At 45.5% G+C, this 23,992-nt stretch overlaps 1 protein-coding gene across 1 annotated transcript in view; it reads right to left on the reverse strand.

Moving 5' to 3' along the window:
- The window catches only part of Dstyk (dual serine/threonine and tyrosine protein kinase), a 49,010-nt gene extending 25,403 nt beyond the window's left edge, over nucleotides 1–23,607 (reverse strand). Inside the window, exons 1-2 of the mRNA XM_059281213.1 lie at nucleotides 23,145–23,607; nucleotides 6,718–7,106 (exon numbers count right to left, since the gene is read on the reverse strand). Of these exons, the coding sequence (XP_059137196.1) occupies nucleotides 6,718–7,106; nucleotides 23,145–23,409 (654 nt within the window). The 5' untranslated portion in view covers nucleotides 23,410–23,607. The remainder of the gene's footprint in view (nucleotides 1–6,717; nucleotides 7,107–23,144) is intronic.
- Between the last annotated feature and the right edge of the window lie 385 nt (nucleotides 23,608–23,992).

Consider the following 23,992-nt stretch of genomic DNA (forward strand, 5'->3'; position numbering starts at 1 on the left):
TCCTGAAACTTAGCTCTACTTATCATTAGGTGTGGACGATGTGTGTGAGAGAGAGAACAGGTGGTTGTGTGCCATACCACAGATGTGGAGGACAAAGGACAACTTGAAGAAATCGGTTCTCTCCTTCTACCATGGGTTCTGGGGATCAAACTCAGGTCTTCAGGCTTGCTCAACCAGTCTACTCACTGAGCTATCTCACCTGCTCCTCACTTTAAATATTAATTACATATTGAAGAAAATGCTGCTCTACTTGTCGTATTATAGAAAATATATTGACTATGGTCAGTGCAAATGCTCTCCAAAGGGAAACTTAAGTAAATGGGTTTCTAGGTCACGAGACGCCTCCTAAGAAACTGGGGTTCCTGTGAGGCCATCCCAGAGCTTCGTCCCAGAAGCACAGGGGATGACAGATCACCTCAATGGGAATCTAAAGCTTTATTCAGCCACTGGTGAGGTTCACAGGCAAAGAGAAAACACATGGAAAGAAAGATCTGAGTTAAGTTTCCATACACTTCTGTACTGTAGCTTCTTAAACAACCTTCTCCTTCCATCTTACTATAAAAAGCAAGCCAATGAATTATGAAGAATTTAATTTCTAGTAAGGCTGGATAACTAATGTTAGCTGGCCCATGGACTTCAGTTTGAAAAAAAGGAAAAGTCTGTATTTGGCTGATTATTAGAGAAGAGACAAATGACTGAGAAATAGGAAGTTTGTTCTTTTCAAAAGTAAAAAATTTAAATTGTGTGTGTGCGCGCGCGCGCGCGCGCGCGCGCGCGCGCGCATGCAAGTGCAGTACCTGCAGAGGCCAGAAGAGGGTGTCAGATCTCCTGGGTTTGTCACTTAGCTCTGTGACTGTGTAAGGTGGGCCTAGTCATCCCTATCTTTTGGGATTGATGTGGAGATAAAATAAGACAAAAGTATAAAGAACCCAGCAATGTTGGTACAAAATAAGCCAGCTCCTCCTTCCATTTAGATGAATAAATCAGTGTTCTTAAGAAGAGTCCTGGGCTGAAGGGGTGACTCAGCGGTTAAGAATGTTCTTTTTTTTTTTTTTTTTTTTAAAGATTTATTTATTATATATAGAGTGTTCTGCTTGCATGTATGCCTGCATGCCAGAAGAGGGCACCAGATCTCATTATAGATGGTTGTGAGCCATCATGTGGTTGCTGGGAATTGAACTCTGGACCTCTGGAAGAGCAGCCTGTGCTCTTAACCTCTGAGCCATCTCTCCAGCCCAAGAATGTTCTTATCTGATATCAGATCAGACAGTTCCTGATACATAGTAGGCCTTCAGGAACCACTTAAACACAGCCTTTGTGGCTAGGTAGATGAGGAACATTCACAAAGGCTGTGTTTAAGTGGTTCCTGAAGGCCTACTATGTATCAGGAACTGTCTGATCTGATATCAGGGAAGTTCTGAAAGAGTTAGAAGGCATGACATGCTAAGCAGGGGTCTGAAGAATCCTCTCTCACTGTATGCTTAAGAAGTATGCTGGCTGCAAGGTAGACTCCATGTGAAACAAGACAGCATCCTCTAAGAATGGCTGAGGTACCACAGAAGAAATGACAGAGCAGATACTGTCCAGAACCTTCTGCCTACTGACAAGCCTGCCAGCCTCCTGAGACTGGATAGAGAAAGACTCCCTCCCCACACTAGCCTTTCCTCAGAGGACGACATACCAGGGTTTGAAGAGGGGAAAACCAGTATTGTGCAGGATAGCAGTAGCAAAGGGAGAAGATGGAAGAGGAAGATTAGGACTTTGAACTGTCAGCCCCCAAGAGCTAGCCTGGAGGGCAAAGGCAAATGAGGAGTGAGCCGAGAAGAGACAGCATCCTATCAAGTGTTATTTAAGAGCCACTGTGGAACAAATAAATACCTTAGGATTTTTTCTTCCTTTTTTCAGTTTTTTTGAGACAAGGTCTCTCTACATTGCCATAGATGTCCTAGAACTCATATATAGACCAGGCTGGCTTTGAACTCACAGAGATCCACCTGCTTCTGCCTCCCAAGGGCTGGGATTAGATGAGGGTGCCACCACACCTGACCCAGGATTGTTTTCTTGAGGCAGGATTTCATATATTTCAGGTAGTCTCAAACTCTCTATATAGCTAAAGATGGCCCTGAACTTCTGATACCCCTGCCTCTACCTCCAGAGTGCTGGAATTACAGGTATGACCCACCATGCCTCATTTATGCTGGGGTGGAATGCAGGGTTCTGTGCGTGCTAGACAGGTGCTCTACTGTCTTAGTTAGGGTACTTACTATTGCTGCAATGAAACACCATGGCCAAAAGCAAGTTGGGGAAGAAAGGGTTGATTTGGCTTACACTTCCATATCACTGTTCATCACTGAAGAAAGTCAGGGAAGGAACTCACACAGGACAGGGGCCTGGAGGCAGAAGCTGATGCAGAGGCCATGGAAGAGTGCTGCTTACTGGCTTGCTTCCCCTGGCTTGTTCAGCCTGCATTCTTATAGAACCCAGGACCACCGGCCCAGGGGTGGCATCACTGACAATGGGCTGAGCCCCCCCCCCCCACACCCATCAATCACTAAGAAAATGTCCCTCAGGCTTGTCTGCAGCCTGATCTTATGGAGGTATTTTCTTAATTGAGGCCCCTCCTCTCTGATGATTCTACTGTGTCAAGTTGACATAAAACTATTCAGAACATCTACCAACTGAGTTTCATCCTTAGCACCTAGTTAAGAATTTAAAACACAAAAATTACCAGCTAGAGGTTTGGTTCAGTGATAGAACTCATGATGGTATACACAAGGCCTTGAGTTCAATCCCTAGCACCAAAGAAAACATTCACCTTTAAACCACACATCTACTTAGTATGTCTATTAACCTATACTAGATGGTCCTGATTTTCTTTGGCAGACAGTGTAAGCAGAATGGCTGCATTTCACTATATATGTAGTGTATACTAGGCGAAGGGTAAGCTTGCTAGGCAAAAACTACACGCTTACTGTCTCCAAGGTATTTATGATTCAGTGTTGGCCTGAACTTCCTATATCCTACCCAACACATCATTTCAGTTTCCCTTTCTTGCCCCATAAAATAATCCATTCTTTCCATCAAGGAGCTCTCTAAAATATCACTCTCTACTTCTCTCCTTTGTATATTCTAACCTACCCTTATTTATTTTCTCTTGGAAAACCTTCTGGACCTAATTCCATGCATTCTTTCCGCCCAACAGCATCTTGCCATAGTTTTCTTTTCTACTTCTAACCTATCAACTCTTACCTTTTCATCTACTACTACACTCTATAGACAATGCAGCATCTGACTAAAGGTAATGTGCTGGCTGGTCCTGTGTCAACTTGACACACAAACAACAGTTATCTGAAAGGAGGGAACTTCAGTTGAGAAGCTGCCTCTGTAGAACCCAGCAATAAGGCACCCTCTCAATTAGTGATCAATGGGGGAGGGCCCAGTGCATTGTGAGTGGTGCCACCCCTGGGCTGGTGGTCCTGGGGTCTGTAAGAAATCAAGCTGAGCAAGCCAGGGGGACAAGCCAGTAAATAGCTCTCCTTCACGGCCTCTGCATCAGCTCCTGCCTTCAGGTTCCTTCCCTGTTTGAATTCCTGTCCTGACTTCCTTTGATGATGAACAGTGCTGTGGAACTGTAAGCCAAATAAACCCTTTCTTCCCCAATTTGCTTATTGGTCATGGTGTTTCATCACAGCAATAGAAACCCTAACTAAGGCAGGCAACATACAATGTTTGTTTTATTAGGCACCAGAATAAATGCCAATAACTAGCCAGAACATGAGAGAAGCTAGTCTCCTAGCAACAATCTTAGGAAATATCAGGGTTAAATTTTTGCATAAATTTTTTGTTCTTTCTTGATGCTTTGTGGGACTGGATTTTGAAAGCACTGACTGCTAAAATATAATTAAAAATCAGTATATGTATTAAAAACAAGTTATTTCCACTGATGTCTAGTTGACATTATAAAGAGAAAAATCATCACTGTAACTGGTTAATTAAAAATATTTGCCAAATAAATAAGTAAGACCTTGTCTGGAAATATTAGTCTTCCTCTGTTCTCTGAAATACCTCACCAGGATCATTATGAGCCAATAACCAGCCAGCTGTGTGGCAGGCTAGTTACAGGTGACATGTACATTTCCCAAAGGGCCAAGAAGCACCAGTTAGGATAAACAGGCTACTGATGAGGGCAGAACAACACAGCTGGCTGTCATGGATCATATTTGGAGTCCCTACATGTGGTAGGCTAAGGCAGAATTATAAGTTCGAGGCCAGCTTATGCAAAATAAGTAACATTTATGTCAATGATGATGATGTGATGATGATGATGGAGGAGAGGAAGAGGAGGAGGGTGAAGAATAGGAGGAGGGGAGGAGAAAAAGAGGAAGAACAACAACCTCAGAGCAACCGAAATTATGTAACGGCCACAGTAAAGGAAGCACTGCTGAGGCTGAGGGAATCCTCTCAGGCTGAGCAAATCGAATCTTTACAAAAGAAACACATGCACGCACGCACGCACGCACGCACGCACACACACACCCACTCCCACCAGACTGTACAAGTGTGAGGCAGACCACTGCTCCATTAGCCCTGTAAGAGGAGATTTTTAAAAGGGGTGGGGAGATGCAGATGCCAGAAAGTGGGGGATAGGAGGGGAAAGCACTTTTGCATATAAAATACTTTGTATGAGGAATTAGAAATGTACTGCCAACTGGGGAAAAAGCCATATTTGAACACTAAAGAAAGTCTCAAATACTAATGGCTTAACAGTGTTCCTCCTATTAAAGTATAAAGCAGGAATCTCAGGGTTTATTAGCCAGACTAACAAGTTGGAAATACCACGCAGTGTGAGCTGATATAAGTTGGTCTATTTTGGAATATGCTGAAAATGGCAAAGTTATGAGGACTTTAACGTATTAGAAAAATAACCATTGTATAAGAGGGCAGGGGGAAATTCGGCCTTGATAGTTTGACAACTCAAAGGGACATCCATTTCCCCTAATTCAATTTTGGTTTCCTTCAGCTAAATGCTTCCTTTCTTTGCCACCCCCCTCTCCAAATCAAACAGAAGCATGAACTCATTGATCCTAAATATAACTGGAGCTGAACAAAGTATCTTTTTCACGGTCAGGAGCACTCTCCAGGTAGCTGTGCCCTGCTCCCAGCAGTGAGTTCAGCACCCTTGATCACTCACCAGATGAAAGCCTGTGGTGAGAGAGTGGTAGCCAAACCCACAGAGGCCACAAAGCCCCCAGCATCCCAGGAAGCTAAGCTTAGAATCCTTGGAGTCTGCTCCCAGCTCCACATCAGAGAACTGGAGAAGAAAGCAAATCTGGAGAAACTGCTTAAGGGAAATCTCATCAGCCACAGGAAAGAGCTTCTAAGGAAGAGTGATAATCTTCATTTTAACCATGCAAAGAAAAGGCCGCTCTGGTATTGTAATACCAGTACCCTCCTCAATTATAATCTTGGTGTGTGTGTGTGTGTGTGTGTGTGTGTGTGTGTGTGTGTGTGTGTGTGTAGCATGATTGATGAGCAACTGACATAGTGCTCTGGCTTCTACACATACACCAAACACACATACACACACACACACACACACACACACACACACACACTTAAGTAAATAAATAAAAACAAATAAAACCCTAGAAATTTAAATCAAATTGGGTTGCTCTGTAGCCAGCTCAGCAGTAGAGTGCCTGAAAACAGAGGGAGCCCACCACTAAAACTGAACTGAGAGAAAATGGGGATTGTTCCATATCCCACTCCAGCACATAAAGATAAAAGAAACATGTAGAAGGAAATGAGAAGACTGTCTCTTTTATAGATCACAGTCACTGACAGAGAGACCAACTCTCTTAGAAGATGGAGATGTACTTATCTTAGGAGATGGAGAAGTACTAACAAAGACAGAGGCGCTCTCCAAGTTGGCCAAACTAGCCCGCCCTGTCTAGCCCAGCCATGCGAGGTGAAGACCCTGCATTTTGAGCACTATCATGCTCTTCTGACCCTACCTGCTCTGACCCCTACACCACATCCTTCCCCAACCCCTATCTCGTCTAGCCATGGCCTAGTCCTAGCTATCTAGTAGCAAATGAAGGCCAGAAAAAGAGGAGTCCTTCTTGTGCGGAGGCAGGAACGATGGAGAGGCAACATCATAGCACAGGAGATGCCACAGCACCTAAGCTTTCTTTGGGAGTTTACATACAAAGCAGCCAAGGTATTCTTCAGATGACAGGGATGCTTTGTTCCCTTATATTGAATCAGACCTGGGTTCCTTATAAGGTCGGGGAAATGAACTGCCCCACTCAGTAAATTAACAGCTAGTGCTGTGGAGAAAGCAATAAATTTTTTTCACTGGTCTCAGTTCTACTAAGAATATTAATTATTCATCATATCACTGTTCCTTTAGAAAGAGATGGCTAAAAACAGTTCTAGAAACAAAAAGGGCCTTTTAACTTTGATAACTACTCTGTAAGATCTTGTCAAGATGCAGCAATCACATACCCCTTCCTGTCTGCCAGATAGAAACATTCCCCAGAGCCTACAGTATGATGAGCAGAGACAGGCACCAAACTGCTCCCGCCTGCCCAGTCAGCTTCGTGGATTACATTCCTCTTAGTCTACGTTCCTCTCAGAGCCCAGCATACACAGCACCAGACTACTTTTCTAAAGTCAGAGAAGAAGCTGGCGCAGACACACATGGAAGGCTGGTACCTGTAGGAGAGCATGGTTCATGGTCACCTCCAGTTCAGCTAAAACATGAGCAGCATCCTCGCTGTCGTCCTGAACCTCCAAGTCCTCCTCAGGGATGGTCTCCCAGTTGTTCTGGTGTGCAGCCAGTGTGTGTACTAGTTCATACTGACCAGGGAGTGCCAGGCTGACCCGAGTCTGAGTCCCGTAGGTGAAGCGGAGGCGCCGAAGCTTACAGCTCTCGTCACTGTCCAGCTTGATGGTGGGGAGCACCTGCACCCCCAACAGCAGGTTCAACAGCTGGCACTTGGCATTACAGTCCTGGCCGAGGATCAATATACAGGGAAGGCAGTCCACAATCTGCTGGAGATACTTCTCTTCCGTAGGTGGGAAGGAAATGCAGCTCAGCTGGCCTGGTTGGGGAATGGGGAGAGTGGAGGAAAAAGAAGTAGATAAGGTGAGGGGAGGAGAGAGAGACTCAACTAGAACGGCACAGTCCTAGAGGGAAAATCTCCAGGAAACTTTTGGTTAAAGGAGGTACCGCACTAGTCAGAAAATGTTCTTCAAACGTCAGACAGTCACCTGACCAGCTCATCACGGGAAGCGAAAGGTGACAGTGGCCTGACAGTCCCTCCTCTTTCTTTCATACAGTGGAGGGACAGCTCCCTAGGAGTCCTCACAAACACAAGAGTATTAAATGGCAATAACTAGGGTCTGAGTCCAAGCAGAAACTATATCTAAATGTATCAAAATGAAAACCTTCCTTCTGACAGAAGGTGGAATACTTGAATGCACAGCCCTTTTAAATCCCTACCTTATACAGTTTTAGCTTGTGCTCCTCATTTAAACTTATTTTATGCCTAAATGCTGATAAACCCACAGATGGAGGGGAGGTAAAAACCTCTGCAAGATGGCATGAGCTCTAAAGCGTTTCCAGTTCATCACCCTGATAGCCGATGACGGCACCCCAGCTGCCGAGTCTTCTTAAGATACTGGATGTTTAATTGCAATCTCTACTCCCTAATCAACTCATACTCTTTCTGTTGATGGCTGACGAGACCATGAGTAAGACAAAGGGACAGAACTGCCCAGCAGGATCAAATCTAGGCAAATCTAAGAGATGTGATCTCAAAAATAATCTCCTTTGCGGATACCACCATCAACCTAAAGGGTTCACTTCCTCAAACAGATTTCCTAGTGTTATACAGACCAGAAAGCTTAAAAACCTGCTTGGGAAAGAATATGGAACTGGTTCCTGAAATGTTCAAGAAAGAACTCACTCATTCTCAAACTGTTTCAGCAGTGGGGTCTCCAGCCATCTAGGATTCAGGAGAGCCAATCTTTGAGCCAAACACACATGTCATAATTGAAGGTTAAGGTGGTAAGTAACACTGAGATACTATTTGCCTTAGTCAGCTAACAACATTATTATATCAAACCACTTGTGGAATTGTTTTGTTCATGAGGTGAGAGACTTGACTCACTGAAAAGGTAGTTCTTCAGAACGTACCTGCCTCATTCTCCCTCACCTTCCCCAGAGAGATTCAAGAGGGCTGTCCTCCCTAAGTCCCTCTCTGCATTTATTATGGTCCTCTGTTTCATGTCTAGCTACAAAAGAGTGCAGCACCCTGGCCTCAGCCTCTACAGCAGCAACACTAGAAATGGGAACCTACTCTCTGAAAGTCTAGAAAGCATCTCCCGAGTGCCTGTTGTGTGGCAGCTGTCTAAGAAGCACAAGAGTGACCAACACCAGGTTACTCATGGCTCTAATCACTAGCCTACACTCTAAACCAGGAAGGAACAAACAATGGTCTGTGTGACTACTCAGCAAAGAACAATGGGCAAGTCCGAGTCCTGTGTCCTTCTGTTCACTATAGTCTGTAATATACACAATACAGCAGAGGTTCTTCTATTAATAACTGTTTCTAGGAATCAAAGCTTGAAGAACCTTCCTATTTCTCTGCATCCTCAGCACTAACACAAGGACTGTGAAAGGACTACAATTGAAAATTACATATTTGTTCTGTGTAAGAATTCATCGGATGGGAAGCTTGTCTACAGAAGTGAGTCTACTACATCTGCGAAGCACAGTGTCATGACGAACAGTTTCAAGAGAGCCGCCATTCCTAAAGTCCTCCCTCGTTACACAGTGAGTAGCTGTGAAGAAGACAGAACCGCCGGATTTGAAGGGAAGATGTCAGCTGGCCTGCCTTCCCTCTCATCTCCATGTCCCCGTTTTCCTCTTCTCTAGCCCTTCCCAGATTCTCACCTAAATGACCGTTCCCACTGGCAGCCTCGACTCCACTATCATAAAGGCAGTTTGTAAGGAAAACAAACAGCAGCCCTAAGTAAGTTCTGCCACTGCTGCTCCTCTAGCAGTGTGGGAAATGAAGAAACCCCAGCCTCTTTCAGGACCACAGCTCTGAAAGCAGCAGCAGCAGAGCCAATAAAGCATGCTGCATCAGCCAAAGCCACAGAGACACACCCCATTAGTCACCTGACCCAAATCATCACCTTCCCAGGCTCCATCTCTCCTACAAAAACAGTCTGCAGAAACGAGCTGCTCCAGTCAAAGCAGCCAAAACGAGTGCAACGGCAAGGGGGCTGAGGTGGAGCCCAGTTCTGTTGCCCATTTCCAGGCACTCTGCCAGGATTCCATGTGCAGCCTACTGAGCCGGGAAGGCCTTTACCAAGAGCATTGTTCTCTCATTTTCTAATGTATCACTCTCCAAGCCCTCTTCTTCTCCCATGAGCTTTTCACTCATCTCCAACATGTCCCTAAGATTTGAATAAGTGCACGAGAGAAATGAAGCCGAAAGCAGATGGGATGCTCTACCTTCTCTGGGCACCTTCGTGACAAGGAGCACAGCTGGCGACGGGAACAGCCCTGAGGTGATTTTCTGATCCTGCCAGTCTGCTGGCCCTTTCTGATCCTTACACTGCTCATGAACTGACAGAGCTAGACCATCTTTAACACTCTTTCTGGTTCTAAATTCTCATTTTAACTGGTCTGGTTGTTGGCAATGCTATTCTGAGATAGGGTCTTACTATGTAGACCTGGCTAGCTTGGGTACTAAGTAGATAAGGCTGGCCTCAAACTCAGAGATCCACCCTCTGATTCCTAAAGGTGTGTGTCACCACGTCTGGCTGTTTTTATTTTTAAGTTGTTCATGAATTTAATTACGCAAGCTCCTCCTGAACTACTATTAAGCAGTTCTAATCAAAGGTGACTAGACTAGCCAAGGGCTCTAAGGACCTACAGTGCAGTCTTAGCAAGCTCTGAAGAAGAGACGAGAAGCTGTGTCTGACACTGGAGGGAGGGAGGAGACCTGCCTCTGAGCTGCAGCAGCTGCCTCGCAGACAGTTAAAGGACTTGGGAGCTAATCGGGTTTCCTTTGGTAATTAATACAGCAGGATCTGCATATGGGCTGCCAGAAGGGAACAGTGGGCTTCTCAGCTGGCGCACATTAACCCTGCCAACTCTGACTGCAGGAAAATTCAAATCCAATTGGCCTAAACGCAAACCAAGGCTTTCTCTCTCCGTCTTTCTTCATGGTGGTTGTTCTTAAATACAGAGTTATCTTGACTGAGCTTCCTTCTGACAAAGGCTTCAAGTTAGGAGGAAGAACGCAAACAAAGGAGGAAGCCACCGTATTTACTTGTTCTAGATAGTATTTTGATCCCTTTCTATACACTGATCTCTGTTTGCCTCATCTCAGTGTTCTTGTTCTACCAGATAATTTCTGTCCTCCTTTATAAATTAGAAAATAGACTTCAAAAAAATCAAAAGCAGCCCAGGTTTCTCCACTTCTCTAAGGAGCTAAAACAGTTATGCAGAGCTGTGCCTTGGTCTCAGCAGTGACCCTAGGCAATGACCCACCACGCCATTTCCCAAGCCAGGGCTGAATATACAAAATTTAGTAATTATAGGACTTCAATTTAAAACAAACTGATACAGTCACTATGAATGTTACTCTAGACCATGAGGAATAAAGCCCAGGGAGAAAACAGAGAGACCTGCCAGGCATGGCGGCTCACACTGTAACCCCAGCACTAGGAAAGCAGAGGCAGCAAGCCCAGGAGTCTGAGCCAACTTGGGCATAAGGTATAAAAAACGAACAGGCCAGAGAGATGATGGCTCAGTGGTTAAGAGCACTGCCCACTCCTCCAGAGGACCAAAGTTCAGTTCCCATCCCTCATGTCAAACAACTCACAATCTCCTGCAATTCCAGCCAGGGATCCAAAGCTCTCTCCTGGCCTCTGCAGGTACCTGACATTCCGGGCTTACACAGCATGCACATGAATCAAAGTAAATCCTTTTTTTTTTAAATTGTTTTTTGTGGGTGTTTTTTGGCTGGGGGTGGGGCAGGTGTTTTTTCCAAGACTTGTCTATGTAGCTCTGGCTGTCCTGGATGGAACTCACTATGTGGACCAGACTGGTCTTGAACTCACAAAGATCCACCGGTGTCTGCCTCCATGTGTGTTAAGATTAAAGACCTGAGCCACTATGCCTCGTCAAAGGGAGTAAATCTTTACAATAAATAAATAAACAGAATTACTTTTGACTGCTGCACACTCAAAAACACTAGTTATTCTACATATTTTTGGAATTCCTTCTCTACAAAGAGCTGTATAGGTGCCTTTCTACAAAATTCTCAATGTTCTTCCCATCAGCCAGGATACATTACTGTTTGGATTTGAAGACTCCTAAAAAGAGAAGGCATATCATGTCACCAGTGCCCTGTTAGGATACACTGATATACTGGGTTGTATTTGCAGAAATGGCAGATGGGCTTGGATCCATACATTTGCATTCTTGCTTCTTTCCCATCCCAATCAGTCATCCATACTCACGGTGAGCAAAGGCCAAGGGAACATCAGCCTATGGCACTATCTGGAGTAAGTGTGACTCTGCTCCTTACCTTTTTATACTACTGCAACTTATTGGGATCCAGAAAATAGACTGCCAAAAGTACGGCACTTTGGCACACTGAATACTTTGAGTTAAAGTCTGGAAGGGCTCTGAAATAAAGTCTCTCTCCTGATCTTCTGCCTGCCAGTGTTCTACCCTCCTCCAAACTAATCCATAGAATTCAGAATTTTGTTCCTGAAGGTGGACATGGAAACTGGAAATCCTCCATCCCAAGCCAGCCATAAAAACTGGAAATTCACTCCTTTTTTTTTTTCTTTTGAGACAGGCTCTCGGTGTAGCCCAGGCTGGCCCTGAGTGAGTGCTGGGATTACTGATGGGCCACCACACTTAACTTCATTTCTCTTCTCTAGATTTCAGCAGTGTCTTGCTGCAGACAGAGAGGAACGAAGGTTACAGAAGCAGCCCAGGAAACGGAACAGACAGGCCATGCTGGCCTCCCCACTCAGTCTCCACTATGATTGGACCTCAGCTAGTGCCATTCTATACAGCCATCCCTTCTTCACCAGACCTGAGCATGACGACCACTTTCCCTGGATTTGGAGGTCATTGTTTACGAAGCTCCGAGCACATAAAACTTCAATCCATCACTGTGCTTTGCTTGTTAAGCTGGTTTTGCTACAGAAGATTGGGTTTTGACCTGGAGATGGAAAAAGAACCACACCTCAAGAGTGACCGACAAGGACTTCAGAGTTCATCCAAGTCTTAATTCAGCTGGTGCCCAAGCACATTTCCTTCTCTTGGCTTTTTGTTTGTTTGAGGCAGGGTCTCATTCTGTAGCTTAGGCTAGCTTCAAATTTATAATCCCCCTGCCTCTACCTTCCTACTGTTGGGATTGCAAGTGTATGCCACCACATTCATCCCTCAGGTTTTTGTTTGTTTGTTTATCTCATTTTTAACTTAACTTCTATATATACTATGATTTTGTGGCAAGCTACCCTAAGTCCTGTCTAAAAGCAAATAAAAAAAACCAGGATTCTAGAGTTAACTGAAAGGAACTGTGACACAAACATACATTTCCAAAATAAGTAGTGAAATTTTACTTTACTTTAGCTCTATGTGCCAAAAATAAAGGGAAGGATCAATCCTACGCTGAAAAAGAAATGCTACAGTCTGCTGCTGCAATCAATTCTACTACAAGTTTTGAAGTATTGAACTCAGAACAAAATTCTCAGGAGCTTAGAGAAAAAGTTTCTAGATAAGAAGCATATTTACCATTTCCAAAGGACTCTCTGAGCATCCACTAAATATAAAAGATTCTGAATGATACAGGAGACACATGACTTAAGAAAATGCATGTTCTTATTGCAAGCTCAAGTCCAGCTGATGGAGTGGTGGTGTTTTTGCTCTTTTGGGGCAAAATCACACACAGATGGTTACTTATGAATGCATGGCCTTAGCTTGGCTTGTTTCTAGCCAGCTTTCCTTATCTTAAATTATCCCGTCTACCTTTTGCCTCTGGGCTTTTCCCATTCTCTTACTTCTGTAAATTTTACTCTTACTCCGTGGCTTGCTGGTTGTGTAGCTGGATGGCTGGTCCCTGATGCCCTCCCCTTCTCCAGCTCCTTCTCTTTCCAGATTTTTCCCTCTATACATTCTCTCTGCCTGTCAGCCCCGCCTATCCTTTCTCATGCCTTGCTATTGGCCGTTCAGTTCTTTATTAGACCATCAGGTGTTTTACACAGGCACAGTAACACAGCTTCACAGAGTTAAACAAATGCAACATAAACAAAAGTAACACACCTTAAAATATTCGACTACAATGGAGTATGGCTAAAGTTATTCTGTGTGGTAGCCCTGGGAAGACCTCCATATTTTAAAAATCATAGAGGTTGTCCTGGACTGGAAAAAGAAGGGAGACCTCCCTAGAAGCTGGTACCCCAGAGCCGTGTGAAAAGATGAAGACATTCAGCAGCCTGCCAACAGTTCCTTCCTGAGTGAAAGTGCTCCTGGCACCATCACGGTGCACAGGGAACAGAAACACAACAGGCAGCTGAGCTGGGTCATTATGGGATGCAGAAATGGAAGCCATTCCTCGAAGGAAGCCAGGCCTATGCATCACACTCAAGTTCTGCCATCTGTAAGGAAGCAGATTAACCATTAGGAATGACTCAAAGGTGAGGACATACCAAAGGACACTGGAACCAGACTAAAAGGGGTCTCACTAACCAAACAGGATAATTTAATCATAAAAAAAATACTAAAAGTTATGACCCACTCAAAAAAATCCCCAAATCCAAGTCCACACTGATATAAATAAAGCAAGCTCTCTTTAGAATAGCAACAGGAAAGACAGAAAGAATGATGGCTATGAAAACTACCACTGAGCAGTGAAGACCGTCAGGGGATGCTATTCTAGATGCTACTCTAGAGCAGTGGTTCCCGGCCTTCCTGATGCTGCGGCCCTTTAACAGAGTTCCTCATGATGTGGGTGACCCCCAACCATAAAATTATTTCATTGCTACTTCATAACTATAATTCTGCTACTGTTATGAACCATAATGTAAATAAATATCTGTGTTTTCCAACAGTCTTCAGAGACCCCAGTGAAAGGGTTATTAAACCCCCACCTCAATGAGGCCAAGACCCATAGGTTGAGAACCACTGGTCTAGAGGAAAAGGGTTTGGAGGAACAAGCTATCGGTTCAATCTGAGAACACATTCCCATAAGAGACTGAGCAGGAGCAAAGGGAGAAATGGTGAAGTTAAAGTGGAGCTAGCTAGAGGACACCCACCTAGTGATCACTTAATGCCTCCAGTCAGGCAGGGCAGCCTGTGCTCTGTCAGGTGGCATGAGAATGTCATTTTTCTCCATGACTGAGTCTAGTCATCACAATGACATGTGGGTCCAGATCCATCATTCTACACAAGGTAAGTCCTGTTCTTGTAACTTGGCACAGATACAGATGTCAAGGAAAGGGCAAGGAAACTGCTCCTAAGGGAATCTGAAGAGGTGTGACAACCAAATACAACATGCGTTCAAGGGAAATGCCAGGGACATGTGTCGGGATAGTCAGCAAGCTCGAATGTGGCCAAAGACTGGATGGCAGTGAATCCATACTGACTTCCTGATTCGGAGAGCTGCATGATGATATGTGGAATCATGTCCTTGTCTGGGGAACTGCACACTGGAGTGTTTAGAGATAAGACCACCTGTCTGCATCTTACTCTTAAAGGCTTCCAAAAGATGAGACATAACATGGGGGACAGGGGTCAACTGGGAGATGCTAACAGCTGTATGGGCAAATACACGAGCTCTTTTCATGCTTCTGAAAGTGTTCGTGTGTCTTTGAAATTATTTCAAAATACTTTTTTTAATGACCCAAAAGGACATCCAGTAAAGACACAGCTCTAGATCCCAGGAAATAGAGAGACCAAGGGACATACTTTGACCCTACAGGGAAAAAATGTCAACTACAGTAACAACAGGATTCGGTGTATTTATAAACAACTTAGTAACAGTTCCTTCCTTGTCCTCACTGCTGCCCTGCATGAATCTTGGTTCTTCTTCTGGTTTACTGCTCCCTCTTGGGGGAAGAGGGTGCTTTCAGGACTCTAATCTAAGTAGTTCAGAATGAAATTTAGAATCCAGCTCCACAAGCTGAGGTAGCAGTACTCCAACATATCTACTTATAAGTTCATTAATAAAGAAGCCAGCAGAGAAGCTTGACCTTCCAGTGCCTGCAAGTGACCCTTCCTGTTCACCCAGGAGTAGAGGAAACATCAGCACATCCAAAGAGTGCAGGCATCCTCCTTCCCACCCTGAATTAATTTTAGTCTATACTAAGAAGACTGCTTTTCCAGGTTAGGCTGGTAGGAATTCTCTCTCTCCGTGGAATAAGCACAAGAGAACAGGTCAGCTGTTCTTCCAAGAGAAAGTGAAATCACTTTCTCTAAAAGAGCCTTGTATGCTAAAAACCAAGAATGACTTTGCTCAGGCTGTTCTTCTCCACATCCTTCCTTGAACTTACCTGTCTTCACAACTTCAAAGCTAAAGTCTGTTCTACAGAATATTCCTAAGAAGTAAACTCTGTAACAGCTCAGCTATGGTCTCTCTAATAGGACTAGAAAGGGTTTTCATAGAAACTAGTCTTGTAACCTAGCCCCTTCGGGGCCCTGCAAAGTCTGGGTAGAAAGTGGGGGAGAGAAAAACAGAGGAACAGGGGGAAAGAGATGAGAGAAAAGAGAGGAGAAGAGAGAGATGCAGGGAATCTTGTGAACTTCTCTCCTCACTATCTGGAGTAGAAAGGGTAAAAGCCACCAAAGAGAAGCCAATCTGACATAAATAATGCATTAAAGTTCTTAATCTGATTAATCTAAATTTAGATACTTTACATCCATCCAAGTAAAGAGATAAAAGGCACTTTAAAAAAGAAATGTATTTTAAAACTCAAAGGCTTTTATGAATACATAACCAAGACATTATTCTTCAGAACAATTCTGACGCATCAATTAGCTAGACATGTGAAAAGCAAAACAGTTCTGAGATCCTGCTTCCAGCTTCCTGCCCAGAGAACAGTGCCCCAGGGAACAGAAGCGTAATTCCAAAGTGAGCCTGGTCCAAAGGTTCCCACAGCCACACGGCACCGAGTTGGGGAATACATCCATACCATTCACATTACCCAGGAGAGGGCAAAAATACAGGGCATAAGATTGGCACTTCAGATGGGGAGAGGAGGTTGTCAACGGGTCCCCATGCTGTGGCTAGCTTTCCTTCAGGGCTCTGGTCTGGACTTGAGAGGAACATACATAAGGGACTTTTACAGAAACACTGATCTATACAGCTCAAAGCAAGAGTGCTCATGTCCCTATCACCACTCACATGTTCTCTGTCAGCTCTCAAGTTCCAAGATCCCAAACCACCAAAGAACTGAATCTTGAAGCCCAGAAAGGGACTGATCTGAGACTGGGCATCCCCACAAGGGACCCAGCCAAAGTCCTGGGAGGTAAGAAAGAAAAGTGCACCTTCCACACACCCACATTATATTACTGATTCTCTGTACCACATAGAGGCTATTTTCCTACGTGCAGGGTAAATTCACCTTGGATCTTGCAACTCTTGGGGGGGGGGGGGCGGACAACCCACCTTTCCATAGGAGCATCACATATTCCTCTAAGAAAGGCAAAGATGGGTGGATCACTAATGGTAATGGGATGGGATACATTCGAAATGAACCACACAAACAGGGCAATCATCACTACTCACAAAGCATACAGAATACCCCAACTCCTTTTTAAAGTTTGTTGTTTCTTTTAGCAGAAATGGAGATGAGATCCTGGGCCTTGCAGTTAGGTAAGCTCTCTTTACCACTGAGACATGGTAGAGAGAGCTTACCTAACTCAACTTACCCCTCAACTCTTTATCAATACAGTATTATTTTTTATTTATTTACTTATTTATTTTGGTTTTTTTTTTAAGACAGGGTTTCTCTGTGTTGCTTTGGAGCCTGTCCTGGAACTCATTCTGTAGACCAGGCTGGCCTCGAACTCACAGAGATCCGCCTGCCTCTGCCTCCCGAGTGCTGGAATTAAAGGCGTGTGCCACCACAGCCCAGCTTCAATACAGTTTTTTTTTTTTAAGATTTATTTATTTATTTAGAAGAGGGTGTCAGATCTCACTACAGATGGTTGTGAGCCACCATATGGGTGCTGGGAATTGAACTCAGGACCTCTGGAAAAGCAACCAGTGCTCTTAACCTCTGAGCCATCTCTCCAGCCCCAATACAGTATTTTTAGTGTGTGTGTGTGTGTGTGTGTGTGTGTGTAAAAACATATATGCATCACACACACACCTGTAGAGGTCAGAGGACAACTTACAAGAAGAATTGGTTCTTTCCTTGTACCATATGGATTCTGAGGCTTGAATTCAGGTCTTCAGTCTTTTGTTTGTTTTGTTTTGTTTTTCAGACAGGTCTCTGCATAGTCATGGCTGTTCTGAAGTATTCTATGTAGACCAGGCTGGCCTTGAACACACAGAGATCTATCTGCCTCGGCCTCCTGAGTGCTGGGATTAAAGTTGTGCACCACCATGCCCTGCTTAGGTCTTCAGTCTTATATGTCCTTCATCCCATCACTCTCCATCTCTTCAAAGACAGGTGATGGTTAAGGAGGGAACCAATCTGTAGACACCCTTCACTGGGGCCTGATGAAATGCTAAGCTTCCTTTCCTAACTGCAATTCTGGAATGGCAGGTCCCCGGGTAGAATGACTTACATAAAGAGCTGCTGAGTGCATGAACATTGAGAACTCACTTCTCACACCTTGATGGCACTCTGGTCTAGTTAGTACTGCGAGAAAATCATTCTTTGGGACATGAAAACAGTTATTTTGGATAGGGCCTGGACTCTGACTTCAGCTCAACTAGACACAGTGGCACATGTCTATAGTGCCAGCTACTCAGGAGGCTGAAGTAGCAGGATCACACACGCCTAGGAGTTTAAGAGAGATGGGAGACAGACTGAAAAGGAAAGGGTGAAAGGCTATTGTGCTCCAAGAGGCCATTTCCTAGCGAGGTTCTGATCAGCAAAGGTGGTCCCTAAAGCCCTGAGCCTCAGGGAGCAGGAAGCAGGTAAGGGGCCCGAGGAGGGTGTGTCACATTTTCTTTACTGAGTGGGATAAGGTCTCCTACTACGGTAAACCACGTTTCTACAATAGGACTCATATTAACAGTCTCTAGGAAGAGTGCACTTGTACTCCTATGCCAGTCAGCACAGGAGCCACGGAAGCAGACTGGACCTGGAGCCTGGAGACCTGGCTCCAGTACAGCACCGTTTTGTCCCTCCTTACACCTTCCTGTCTTACTCTCCCCTCCCTCCAAGCCTCTGCTCCTCCTTGCTAATCCAGCGTTCACCACCCCCCACCACAGGCAGAGCCACAGCTATTAACACCTACACGTGAGCTGTAGTGTCCACGTCTCTCAGTGTCCCAATGGTGTACGGTGAGCATTATCACTCCCACCTCAGTGAGACAGGAAGGATCCTTTTTTGTTTGCTGGTTTGGATTTTGAGACAGAGTCTCACTATGAAGCCCAGGCGAGCCTGGAACTCTGTATATAGCTCAGATTGATCCTGAAGCCCAGATCCTCCTGCCTTCCAAGTGCTCAGCTCCCAGCCACAGCACCATTGCTGACTACACTCTGTGCTGCAGATTTCCAGGACAAAGTCCGTTTTCAGTAAGTGTTAGTGCCTGGCTTCTGAAATTCTAAGAGTGACCAAAAGAGGCCCAAGAGTGCCGAGAGACACATCTAGTAAACAGCAAAAAAGCAAACAGCTATTAAAAACCCAAGAATTAAAATTCATTATAAAAGGCCTATAATCTAGCCACTCGACCTTCCTGTTTTCAGTTTACGTGCTACATGTGTGTAAGTTCTAGGTGAAATTAGACCTCTGCAGAGGACCAAGTTCAGGCCTCCAGCTTTTTTCCCATCACCCAATGTATGAAAATAGGTGTTCTGCAATAATAACAGTTATCATTAGTTTTTCTTACAAGTGTAAGCCAAAGTCGGGCTGCACACCTACAGTCTCTGCACTCAGGAGGTGAGGCCGGGTTACAGGTTTGAGGCCAGCCTGACCTACATCTTGAGACTCTATTGAAAGGAGAAAAGGAGGGAGAGCGAGGGGACTGGTATCCACTCACCTAAGGCAAGGCAACTTTCTTGACTTGACTCTTTAACTCCCATGTGTAACATACTGACCAGCACATCCCAGGCCCTCACATGTCTATCTAATAATGGCTACTGCGGGCCTGGGTGTGTACGTGTAATCCTAGCACTTGAGATGCAGAGGTAGAGGGATCCCTTGAACAGAGCTTAAGAGCAGCCCGGACAGACGAACACGGGGAGACTGTATCAAGAACAAATGGCAGCTGCTACTTACCAGCCCCTCAGCAGAGCTGCTTTAAACATGCAATACTAACTCCCAACAATCCTAGAGGTAAGGACGACGACAACCCCCATCTCCAGATGAGGAAGCTGTGACACAACACAGTTATGATCAGTTAAGACAAAGGGAGGCAACACAAATGACAGCCTTCCAACCGGGCATATATGAGTCACTCCAGCTTCTTAAAATGGAGCACTTTAAGAAGAACTGCAATAACCAGGCCCTGCACTGGATCATAAAATAAGACAAATGTTTTTCCTTCTTCTATTTGGTAATACTCTCCCCTGCCTCGCCTACAAAGGGTTCAAAGCCTTTATCTCACTGCTTCTGAATGCTCTAGCAGAGGAGAAGAAAAGACAAATAACAAAACAAAAAACCCAACAGGTCGAGGGGTCTCTCCCGAATGGCTACATGAGACGACTTGAACAGTGGGAGAACGGACTCAATGAACCTTCTTTTACAGCTCAGTTTGCTTTGTACAAGCAAAAGCTACTCAAAGCCACAACATTTTAAGAGCTCTATTTAATCTATACCGTGCCCACCACCACCACCCCACAGCCCAGGCTGACCCAGAACTCTCAGGCTCCCATCTCAGGCTCCTGAGCACTGGAGTGGCTGGCATGGGCTGCCATACCTAATTCCATCTACTACTTCTTTTCCTTTCTTCTTTTCTTTTGAGGGGGAGGAGCAGTGTGAGACAGGGTTTTGCTAAGTAAACCTGGCAGGTCTGGAACTCCCTATGAGGCCTAGGCTGGCCCTGAATTTAACAGAGACCCTCCTGACAGTGATCCTTCTAATTGCCCCCAGGGCTGAGATCACAAACACCTCTCCTACCCCGAACCTGGCCTCCTGTCCACACTTAACTTGTAAAATCCTGGAGCTATTTATGTTCTATACACAAACTTGAGTGAATACATACCTACCAAAAACAAAAGAGAAGTGCTATTTCGGGGTTCTTCCCAGGTCTCTATGGTTGAAAGTGAAAGTTTTAAAAAAATGGTGTTATGTGTTATGCCAAATAGTATGCAAAAAAATATTTTAAAATGCTCTGTTACTGTTGCCATCTTTTTAGTCCAACAACTCCAAAATATAGTTATTTCCTGATCTTCAGTTGCTCAAATATCACACTGCGTTAAACCAAGAAGGGCTTGTTAGGTTAAGAACTGAGTGCCCCTTTCCTCCATGTTCTGAGTCCCTATTCATCAGAAACCAACACTCACAAAAGAAAGTTGAGACACCTCCCAGTGACTCTGACCCAATTGTCAAGGAACTAATTGTCCTTTCCGGAGTAGTTCTACTCTCTAACACCTTTACCAAAATAACCAGGACAACAGCATCCTTCAACCAGACACAGAAAGAGATACTGAAACTCTGGTGCAGTCGTACCCCCAAACATAGAACCCTCCCGGATGACTGGGAAGCATGGTATGGAACAAAATCAAACTGGTCCCCACCCTGTCATCTGTGCCCTCCTGGGATTTTATTGAGATGGGCACATTCCAAAGGGTAAAAAAAAGCAAAAATTAGATCACGATGCAGTCAATCAGAAAAGCCAATTAAGCAAGAATACAAAGGTGTTTTTGTATGTCTTAGGTTTGTCTTTAAAGAAAACAAAGGCCAACCAAGATGCTTGAAAATTTGAAAATCTCCATCTAAGTCAATCCATTCTGATTATTTTTTTAAGGAGTAACTCTGAGACAGCCATTTTAAAGTCAGAGCAGCACCAGAGAGCTTTTAAAGCAAAGCTACAGGAGGGTCTTGGGATGGAGAAGGCTGCTGCAAAGCATGGCGGGCATATCCTCTTCCAGACAGCACGTCTCTGGGTGTGTCAAAAGCTACCAGAAGAGGTAGAGATCACCCTAGAGCTCTCTATCTCCAGAGGTAAGTAAGATCTTTCTCCTGGCCGTGGCGGCACATGCCGTTAATCCCAACACTCAGGAAGCAGAGACAGGCGAATCTCTTTGAGTTCAAAGCGAGCCTGGTCTACAGAGTGAGTTCCAGGACAGTCTACAAAGAGACACCCTATTTCAAAAAACCAAAATAAATAAAAAAATAAAAATACATACACAAAGATACCCTGTCTCAACCCTCCCCCCCCCAAAAAAAAAAGACAAGAAGAAAAAAAAAGATCTTTTAAAAATACATATATTCAGCCAGGCGGTTGTGGCATTTCATGCCTTTGATCCCAGAACTTGGGAGGCAGAAGCAGGTTGAATCCCTGTGAGTTCAAGGCCAGCTTGGTCGACAGCAAGAGTTCCAAGACAGCCAGGGCTACACAGAGACACCCTATTTCAAAAACCAAAAATAAATAAATAAACGAAAATACATATATTCGGGGTGTGTGTGTGTGTGTGTGTGTGTGTGTGTGTGTGGTGTAGCCAAGGTCAACTTTCAAGAGCAATTTTTCTCCTGATCAACTTGGCAGCAGGTACATTTACTGGCTGAGCTATCTTGCTGGCCCCAAACAAGGACTGTTTAAATTGCTATCCTGGGCAATGGAACAGCATCATTGAAGACTCTATCAGAACTTACCAGCACATCTTTAAATCCCCTCTTCCGGAGTCTCAGACAAATTTAAGATATTAAACATACATCTAATATGAGTGTAGGGTTCAATTCACAAGTTCACCTTAAGTCCAAACTTGTCACCAGCATCTAAATTCGTATTTCTGAAAGTGTTAATAAAACACCTGTATCAGATCCCAGCATCTTTGACTGCTAATTAGACTCTTAGGACCCACCTACCAAGGTTACACAACAAGAATCCGTGAGACAGAGCCTGGGACATGGCATTTTTTAATACAGTCCTGAGGTTATTTTAATCCACATTGCAGCTTGAGAATCACTAAATAAAAACCAAGGGCATATCTGCTGTTATGTTGTCCCCCAAACACATCCATATGGAATGCCAGTGGCTTCTCCCTTCCATCAACTTCCTGAGGAGACACAGTGGCTAAACCCTCCAGTTTCCCTCCAACTGCAGTTTAAAAGCAAGCAAGGAGGATCAAAGATCTTGCAGTATTTAAAAGTGATTTGGGACCTCTGACACATCCCAGAAAAAAAAAAAAAAAAATCAAGAAGGGCAAGTTCTTTAAGGGCTCAGGACCGCCCCACTCCACCCCCAACAACAACAAAAAGTCTTCCTTAACTCTTTCACCATAAGCCCAAGTAACATCTCTGGCCAGTTAATTGCTGGCACCTTTACGGTATCTTTTTCTTTGGCGACTCCAAATCCTATTTAGAGGGCATCTCACAGGGATGCCTCTTGATTGGATTACAATCATTTTACACACCCAAACCCAGCGCGCACACACATGCCAGTGCAGTCCCTAGGCGTCCAGGGACTCCAGGAACACCCAACTTGATGCCTAACTGGGAGGACTCGGCCCCCAAACTGCGCACCCCCAACTCAAAGCAACTTTCCCACTCCCCGCTTAGCCTTTTCGGGTTCTGCCTCCCGGTCTCGAGCCCTCGCCACCTCTCCCCAGGGATGTCCTCCCACCTCATCTCAGATCCCCGCGGCCCAGGCCCCGCGCCGCCCCCGCGGCCCACTCCCACGGGCGGCCTCCTCCCGGGGTTGTTTTGCTGACAGAGGTGCCACCCTCCAATTTTCCTCTCTCCTTCGGGCCTGTCCTCCTTACCCGCTGGCAGCGGGGCTTCGGCGACGTCGCCGGCAGGGCCAAGCTCGGCCGCGCCGCCGCCCGCGGGGGAGGAGGGACAACCGTGGCTGTGGGAGCATTTGATGTCGCGGAAGAACTTCTGGGTCTCTCGCAGGTTCTGCCGCAGCCGTCCCAGGTAGCGGCGGTAGCGGCCGAAGCCCCGGCACAGCTCGCGGATCATTCCGCCGCCTCCCGGGCCGGGGCCCGAAACGGACTCGCCGGCCCACGGCAGCCCGTCGGCCTCCATCGCTCAGCCCTCTGTTTCGGCGGCTAGCTGCGCCGCTGGCCCGGCCCCCTCCTCCCGCCCCCTAACGCTCAGGGGAGGCGGAATCCGCCTCCCAACTCCCCTGCCGGCGCTCCGCCGGGCCTCCAGCCTCGTCACCGCCGCGGCAGAGCAGCCCGGGCGCCGGGCACTGGCCAGAACCTTTCTCCGCTCCCCCGCGGAGCGAGGGAAGCGCTCACCGAGGCACCGTCGTTGCGCGGGCTCCTGGGACTTGTAGTCTGGACAGGGTGGAATGTCACAACGCCCACGGGAAAGCGCGGGAGCGGGAGGAGCGGACCGATCCTTGTGCTTACACGTTTAAAATGTGTTCTTGCTCTGTACACAAGTCCCCAGGGAAAGGCAAAACCAGCGGAGTCCGAACGCCGGTAGAAATGGGGTACCTCAAATCGAGGCGAAAGATTTAAATAGTCGAAAGAGGAAATAAGACTGAGGCCAGAATATCTCTATGGTTACCCCAGATGGACACAACGGATACTAGAGAATTGATTGAAAATACCCTGGGAATAGTGAAAACTTTCCTGTTTGTGTGACAGTCTACGTTTTTTTT

The sequence above is a fragment of the Peromyscus eremicus genome, chromosome 15, assembly GCF_949786415.1.
Source record: "Peromyscus eremicus chromosome 15, PerEre_H2_v1, whole genome shotgun sequence".
NCBI lineage: Eukaryota > Metazoa > Chordata > Mammalia > Rodentia > Cricetidae > Peromyscus > Peromyscus eremicus.